Source organism: Olea europaea, chromosome 1, assembly GCF_002742605.1.
Source record: "Olea europaea var. sylvestris chromosome 1, O_europaea_v1, whole genome shotgun sequence".
NCBI classification, from domain to species: domain Eukaryota; kingdom Viridiplantae; phylum Streptophyta; class Magnoliopsida; order Lamiales; family Oleaceae; genus Olea; species Olea europaea.
In genome coordinates, this window is record NC_036237.1 from 378,726 (window position 1) to 388,015 (window position 9,290).

The 9,290-nt window shown below is 33.2% G+C and overlaps 1 protein-coding gene across 1 annotated transcript; it reads right to left on the minus strand.

Moving 5' to 3' along the window:
* Window positions 1-5,423: 5,423 nt before the first annotated feature.
* Window positions 5,424-6,607, minus strand: LOC111400523. Its single transcript, XM_023027953.1, has 4 exons — window positions 6,076-6,607; window positions 5,868-5,989; window positions 5,689-5,762; window positions 5,424-5,628 (listed from the first exon to the last, which is right to left on the minus strand). The coding sequence occupies exons 1-4, from the start codon at window positions 6,605-6,607 to the stop codon at window positions 5,424-5,426; spliced, it is 933 nt and encodes a 310-aa protein (XP_022883721.1).
* Between the last annotated feature and the right edge of the window lie 2,683 nt (window positions 6,608-9,290).

A 9,290-nucleotide genomic window follows, 5' to 3' on the forward strand; every position in this document is an offset into this window, starting at 1 on the left:
GATGTAAACTAGCAGTTTATCGAAGGAAGAAATATTGTTTTCAAAAATCTCTCCATGCTTGCATGTGTGCGTGTGCACTTCCATGCTAGAGTATTTGCCCAGCTCATTGAGATTAACATGACTATTGAGACCTGAGAGTGTTTCAAATTTATTTTCTGTGATTTTAGAGTTGAGATTTGTTGTCTCTTTATCTATTCTCGTAATACATTTCTTATCCCTTGATACTTCACCTCTTAACGTATAGGAAGGTGCCAAAGGTATAAGTTGGCATCCATTTACTAAGAAGAGGTAATGTAAACAAGTTTGAAGGACAGCTATTGAGACAACAAGTTTGAGATAACAATTCTAAGGGCCTGGTAAGAATCCAATATTTGCACATTTTTTAAGTGGAACTGAAGAGCTGGTAGACTCGTTAAGATATTACCTTTAAGAAAATAAAATAAAAGGACCAGCAATTATTCTCCTCTTAGATATAAGAAAATCTATATTTGAAGATGTCACGTTCCTATATGAACAAAATTGGTCTGTGTATGCTTTTCAGAGATTCAACTTGTTATTGGCCGTGTTGCTTTCAAATATTTTAATCCAGTCCTTGTGCAATTCACTCATGGACTCCCACCTTAAAAATAAGTAATTTACTTATAAGTGAACCTTTTGACCTTAGTCAAAGATGCTCGAGATTAATGCTCATTCTTAGCTGATATTTTCAAGCTCGTAATGTTTAGTCTTCACTATTCAAACGTTAGTATCCTAGAGATTAGAGAAAACGAGAGCCCAAAGAAAGTTATGGCACTTAATATGGAGTAGAGCCACAAATAATCATACACGTGTTATCCGAGAGATGTTCAAAGAACAATTAACAGTTGTGAGTAGGCATCAAATATTTTGTCCTAAAACACCATAGTAGACATATTATAGATCTATCAACTACATGGACATGGATGAAAATAAGGTAGAAAAAATGTCTGATGTAATTCACTACATAAGAATTTCGTTTCTTTTGTTATTAACAGAAGAACGACGCAAGACACTATATATTTCGACTCAAATCTTTGTGCTCCTAAAGAGTAAATGGACAAGAAAAATGCAAGATAACGATGATGTAAGATATGGAGAAGAAATAGAGTAGAGAAAAAGGTGAAATCGCAAGAATGCAACAACAAGAAGATTGAAACCAAAAAAATTATAAAGAACGAGATCAAAGGCTCGAATATGTAATCGCTGTCCTCAAACTATATTTGCCTCCTCTCGAGAATGATTGAGACGCTTAAAAATTTTGGTAAACGATTTTCAGGATTATATCAAGTCTTGTAAAGGATTTAATACTAAAATACAAGTGTAATCCTCCAAAACTATAAGAACACAAGGAAGGTTTGAGTATAAAATGTGAATCAAGAATTTGATCTTTGATTTTGAAATAAACCCTTGTTTGAGCCCCATTTTTCAACCAAAATACATTCTTCAACAGTGATTTGACATCATTTCAACCACACATTCTTCTATAAAATAATATTATACGCAAATAAAAAACTTTTCTTTATTTTTTAACCACACATTTCCCATCAATACACTATTCAAAAATTCATTTTCTTCACAAAAATTGGGCTCAAACAAGGGTTAAATATGGATCACAAATGTTTTTCACTTATATTTTTAGCTTTAGATGCATCACCTATTTATAGGCCACTACCAATGTGCATGAATTTGTGCCAAATAGGTTGAGAAGCCACCAAAATTTGGAGTTGCAACGGTAAAAAATTGACCTCCAACGGTCAATTTCATATAACTATGTGACCGCATAGTACTAATCTATGCGGTCGCATAGAACAACCCAAAGAGCCCCCAAATTCTCTGCAATAGGCCATACAACTGCATTACCTTTTTGCCTATGCGGTCGCATGGCACAAGGTTTTGCCTCTAATACCATTTTTTTTTATTTTTTTTATTTTTATTTATCCCATTTCATTTTTATTGAATGTTGAACATTAATTGCAACAATCCCCCACTTGTTCAAAATTCGAGAAAAGTTTTCATACTCAAATTATACTATACTCATGCATAAGAACTAGATATCTTTCGAATTGAATTTAACCATAATGTAATCCAAACAAAGTAAAGTTGAAATCACGAGTAGCCATAGCTTTGAACAAAGTACCACGTGTTCTCAAGTTCCTCATAACTTGCTTAGCGCTATTATGCCATTGCGCTAATCCTATTCGACAAACTTTTAAGAGAGAAACTCGAACTCTCAATTGAAGCAAAACCACCTAGAAGTTGGTTTAGGTGAAGTTCTTCCGGTACTTTTGTTATTTTTAGAAGTACTTGTGTTTTAGTACTGAACTTCATTAATAGTTTTAATGCTCAACCCTCATTTTAGTAACAACCAACATTATTTCACTTAGGATAGGGTTATTACGGATTTGAATAATGCTAAAACCATCCCACATATCGAATAACTTGTTTTTACCCTTTGAACCTATGGATTACTTTTTGAGTAATGACAGATAAGGTTGCCATTATTGGTGGACCTTTTTAGTTAAGAAATTTCAATCACATCCTCTTCGAAGTAGATGCTACTAAATCTCTATTTAAAGGTTTAGTCAAAGGATCCACCAGATTCTCAATTGACCTTACATAATTCAAGGGAATTGTTCTATCTTTGATTAATTTTCTTATGTAGTCGTGTCTTAGACTCATATGTCTTGACTTTCCATTGTGTATCTCATTGTATGCTTTCACTAACGTGGCTTAACTATCACACATGATAGGTAGTGAAGACATATTCTTTGATCCCAAAGGTATATAGAAGAGATCCTTAAGCTACTCAACCTCTTTTCTGGTATCCGATAGTGCCACAAATTCAGATTCATGGTCGAGTGTGTTATACATGTTCGTTTCTTTGATTTTCAAGAAACAATACCTTCTCCTAGAGTGAACACCAACCCGATGTAAATTTACTCTTACCAGTGCTAGATATCTAACTAGCATCGATAAATCCCTCCAATACCGTCGAGAGTTTATTATATTGTTGGCCTAAGTTCTTCGTTTTCTTTAAGTATCCAAGAACTTTCCCATTAGCCTTCCAATGATCATTGCTCGGATTGCTGGTAAACTTGCTAAGCTTATTTATTACATAGGTTATATCCAATCTTGTGCATTGTACTACATATATAAGACTTCCTATAGTACTTGCATATTCTAATTGAGCAATCGCCCTTTCATCATTCTTTATAAGTTTTGAACTTGGATCAATCGGGATACTATACCCTTTCATGTTCAAATGGTTGAGCTTATTTATTACACTCTCTATATAATGTGATTGACTTAGATGGTAACCCCCACTAGTTTTTGTGACTTTGATACACAAAATGGTATTCACCTCTCCAAGATCCTTCATCTTGAATATGTAATAAATAAACCTTTTTATTTCTTCTATACCGTCCATGTGATTACTTATAATCAACATGTCGTTAACATACAAGCATATAAATGTCACGTAATCATCACATGTTTTAGAATATAAACATCTATCTACGCTATTATATTTAAATCCAAATGATATTATTATTAAGTCAAACTTCTCATGCCATTTTTTAGGTACCTGCTTCGAGCCGTATAAAGATTTCACCAACTTGCATACCTTATGTTCGTTTTCAGGTAGAATAAACTCTTCGGTTTGTTCCATATAGACCTTTTCATCGAGACCCCCATTTAAGAATGCCGTCTTGACATCCATTTGATGAGCATGCAAGTCATGTATTGAAGCTAACGCAAATAATATCCTAATAGATGTTATTTTGGCTACTGGTGCATGGGTATCAAAATAATCAATTCCTTCATTTTGTCGATAACCTTTGCCTACCACTCTAGTTTTGAACGTATTTAGAGAGCGGTCAACATTATATTTTTTCCTAAATACCCATTTACATCCAATAGGTTTGGATCCGGGTGGTAAATCGACAAGTTTCCAAGTTTTATTAGATATTATTGAATCCATTTCATATTTAATTGCATCTTTTCAGAAGATGCTATCATGAGACGTCATAGCCTCTTTATATGTTTTAGGATCGATTTTCACTTGTAGAACAAAATGAATTGTTCTTACAATATTGAAGAAATTTCCCTCTACTAAGTAAAAGGAGATAAGTTGAGAATCAATTTCATCCGATCCCAAAGACTTCTCAACTCGAGTTCTTTTGCTTCTTTGTGGTTCATTAGACTCAATAATATCTTTAGAAAACATTTCTTCAAATGTTTCACTCAAGCTAGGGATATTTTCAAGATTTTCTCTTAATTCATTATCCGAAGGTAACAAATCTTCAAAGAGCTCTATATCACTTGATTCGATAATCACATTGATCTCCAAGTTTAGCAATCTATAAGATTTGCTATTGTTAACAAATCCAACGAAGGCACATTTAATGCCGTTTGGACCCAATTTGATCCTTTTAGGGATCGTGTTCTTACAATAAGCAAGACACCCCCACACTTTGAAGTATCTAATGTTCGATTTTCTTCCTTTCCACAACTCATAAGGAGAAACATTCGTGTGTTTAGAAAGAATCCTATTAAGTATCATAGATGCACTTAATAAAGTTTTACCCCATAAATTAAACGGCAACTTAGCATATATAAGTATCGCATTAATCATTTCTACTGAGATTCTATTTTTTCTTTCAACCAAACCCTTTTTTAGGATGTCCTAGGTGCAGAGCATTGGTGAATTATGTTATGTTCACAAAACAAGTTCAAATCGCTAGAAAAGTATTCACCACCTCTATCACTAAGGTTTTTATTTTCTTTCCTAGATGATTTTCAACTTCGCTTTTATACATCTTAAACATGTCAAAAGCCTCATGTTTATGTTTCATCAAATAAATATAAGTATATTTACAGAAGTTATCAATAAAGGTAATAAAATATCTATTTTCACCTCTAGTTAGCATGTCATTTAGTTCACATATATCGATATGGATTAATTCTAAGGTACTTGAAGTTCTCTTAACACCTTGATATGGTCTTTTAGTCATTTTTTATTCTACACATGTCTTGAATTTATATTCTTTATTTTCACCAAGGTTCTAAAATGTGTAATGCATGGTAATGCGTTTCGATCGAGCGTCAAGCATTATAAGAATATGCGTGCATATGCGAAGCATATACGTTATTATGCATTTTGCCAATTTTTAATATTTTAAACTAATAAATAAATAAAATAATGTATTCTTTCAATTTTTATGCATATTCTTTGAATTAAAAAAAAATTACTCAAATTATAAATACTACAATAAGACAATTACTTCAAATTTAACTATATATTTCAAATTTTCAACAAAAACATTTGCTCAAAATCATAAATACTACAGTTACTTGATAATCAATTCCTACGATTCGATTAAACAAGAATATTGACAAAAAAAATTCTAAATCTTGTCTAGCTCTTTATCGGATTCTAATTCAATCTCGTCTTCTTCATTCAAGTCATTTTCAGTGTCATCGGATACGAAATCATCTTTATCGGGCTCCCTTTTTTCGACTTGAGAATTTCTATTACCTCTTTTAGATGGTAATATATTGTCAGCTTTCTCCTCATCATCACAACAATCAACAATCCAAGATTGTGCATTACTAGTATCACTTACCAATAAAGTTTATAATTTATCCTTCCTCTTCTTTTTGTTCATCAACCTTGCATTAAATTGAACATAAACTAGGTTTTTCATCCTTGTGGCATCTAAGCGGTTCCTCTTCTTGGTGTGTACCTACATAAAGAAGTTTAAAAATTTTAGTGTGCTAATTTAAATTATCAAATAACTACTAAAGTAATAACTAAAATGCATCAACGTAATTATTTAATTAGTACTTACCCCTTCAAAGACACTCCAATTTCTCTCACAACTGGACGAACTAGTGGTCAAACCAAGGATCCTCTTTGCCATTAATTTCAAGTTTGGTGTTTCATTGCCATTAAAGTCCCACCAACAACTAACTAGTAAATGCAAAAGAAAGAGATAAAAATATTATAATATGTACTTATGGTATGTTAACAAGAAAAAGAATAATAATAATACTAACATACCCGGATTGTATTCTCACATCCACATGCTGCTAGTTTTCTTCCATATGCACCTTCTTTTTGAGTGTATCTTTGCAACTCAACATTAATCACATGATGTTGCATTTGAGCATCGGAAAAGAACTTTTCAACACAAAGAATCACATTATTAGTTATCAATTGATTATCTTTGATTTTTGGATTCTTGAAGAAGTAAAAGGGATTCAAAAGATAAGCTGTTGTGTGAAGTGGGCTATCAATTCGATCCTTGCCCTTTAGATCAATAATGTTCAAGATTGGCATATAGTCACTTTCCCTCTTCAACGTCTTTATAATGTCATCCTTTGCCTTTAGTAGCTCTCCATAAACAAATCCCATTGAAGGTTTCTCCTCTCCATCAACTAGTCTAAGAACTTTCACTAATGGAGTAAACACTCTCAAACACAAGTTTATCAAGATCCAAAAATCATTGGGAACAACAATATCAAAGGCCTCTTTTCCCTTTTTGCTCTTAGACCATTTTGTATTATCCCATTCATTGCTAGTCATCATATTTCTTAACTCTTGTTTTTTATCGAGCAAACTTTGTTATGTTAAGAAAGATGTAGCAAATCTAGTGACTCCCGGCCGAACTATCTCCTTTTTTGTAAACTTCCTCATTAGTGTCAAAGTCTTATGATGTGCATAGATGAAAATAGTAAATGATTTTGCCTTCCTAATCACTCCTCTGAAGCTAGGAAGTTTAGAGATTCCCTCGAGCATAAGGTTCAAGGTATGAATAGCACAAGATGTCCAAAAGATGTTAGGCCTTTGCATTGATAACAAATTCGCGACGGCCATGTTATTGGAAGTATTTTCGGTTACAATTTGAACCACATTTTCCTCTCCAACCTCTTTAATACATTCATTGACATATTCAAAGATGTATTCACCGGTGTGAGAATCATCATTAGTTTCCTTTGAAGAAAGAAATGTGGTTCCCAATTTTCAATTCACACACAAATTCATGATACATCTTCTTTTGCTATCACTCCAAGCATCGGTCATAATAGAACACCCGTTATTTTTCCATTCTTCTTCTTGCTTCTTGCTTCTTAAGAGTTTCTTTTATTCTCTCCACCTCTCCCTTCAAAAGTGGCTTCCTTAATTGGTATTGTGAAGGAGGGGTGTAACTCGAACCATATTGACCAAGAGCTTCAACAAATTTTTTAAAACTATCGTTATCAATGGCATTAAAAGGAATTCCGGCTTCGTATACCCATCTAGCCAAATATTGATGAACTTCTAGTAACCTTTTCTTAGCAATTGCATCATTGATATTTTGTTGTTTCATTTTCTTACTTGCAAACATAGAAGCATCATCAACCTTAATTGGCCTTGAAAAGTTATCCATGGGACCCACATGTATAGGCCTTTTCCTTCCCCCTTCAATGATAGAAATTTCTTCCTCTTCTTCCTCACGTGTAGACATAGATATAACTACATCTTCCCTCAACTTAGCTTTATTCAATGCATTCTCTAACTTCTTAGACTTAATCTCTTCAAGTGCTTCACGACACTTGGCTTTTTATTCTTGACTTGCTTTAGGACACGGTTTCACACCCATTCCCTTGATGCCTGCTATGTGCACTTTATGCCTATTAATCCCGGCCTTTGTAACTTTGTCACACAATGTGCATCTCACATTATTAGGTTTACTAACATCTTCAACAATTGTAGTTTCCCATCTAACATCTCCTGAACTCTTTTTCAGCTCATTATCTTCTGAAATGGAATTAGATGCCTTCGAAAAATCATTTTGCTCCATTGGCTTCTAGTAAATTGAAAAAAAAAATGATAAAAGCAAGAATCAGCTTGTGAGCAATTATTGAATTTCGTTTGAAGAATCATCTTGCGCCATTGGCAGCGGACTTAACAGTGAACTGGTCAGAGTTCATGTTGTAATCTCACTAACATAATGACCAATTATTTAATTTCATTGACCGATTATTTAATTAATATATTATCATCACAGCTTTAGTAGATATCTTAAATTATATGATTCATCCATATTATATTATATAACTTGCTCCTCTCTCTTACGCAGTTACGCAGACTGACAGGCACTATTAGAAATTGGTTAATTTCTTTCTGTAAACACCATAACCGTTCATCACCATAAAATTAAGAATAATATTAATAATAAAATTGAAATAGTAGACTTACATAAAAGCCAAAAATGAACAGGTTTCCTTTAGTGCTTTTTAAGCTTTTCCTTGGTGGGCGGCAGCCAGCAGGACGATGGGCATCGGGATTCAAGGTATGTATAATGTCCAGATGAAGATTTATGCTACAGTCAAAACCCTGGAGATTGTTGTATATAATTGATGGACTTATGTGATTTGGGCCAATTTGATGTTTGTTGGGATCAATTTTATTTTTTAAGTTATAAAAATGGGTTGAACTTTGTTATGTTAATTGGAACATATTTTTAATTACAAGTGCGTGTGTATTTTGGAGAATATGCTGCATATGCGGTCAACAAAATGAGTTGACCGCATTATCATAGGCATACCCCATATGCGATGCTTTTCAAAAACACATGCATATGTGCGCATTTTAGAACACTGATTTTCACCACATGAAATCAAATCACTTTTTTTTATACATTTCAAAGTACTTTTACGAATATATCCTAATCTAGCATGTCATAATGAAAATAAGTCAACAGCATAAGCAAAATAAGTTTTATTCATTTCATTGCCAACGGTACAAAGTTTGACCATTTCTTCACAGAATAGCCTTTTCCAATAAATTTTCCTTTGAGAGACAATACAAGTTTACTGGACTCAAATACACTTTTAATGCTTGGTTTTCTTAAGAGATTTCCACTAACCAAGTTCCTATTTATATCCGGAACATGCAGTACATTTGTAAGAGTAATGATTTTCTTGAAAGAGAAGATGACGTCAACATTTCTTTTTCCAATAACCTTAGATCCAACTTCGTTGCCCATTTGAATCTCTTGATCTCCATCCACCTCATGATATATTTTGAATAATGATTTGTCATATGATAGGTGTATATTAGCACAAGTATCATATCACCACCCGGGAACCTTTCCCTTGATCAAATTTATTTCACTTATAGCGGCCACAATTTTGTTCTCTTGGATAGAATTTATTTTACCTTCGGAGTTGTTTCTTTTTCGGTGTCTACAATCCTTTGCGTAGTATTCAAATTTTCCACACACAAA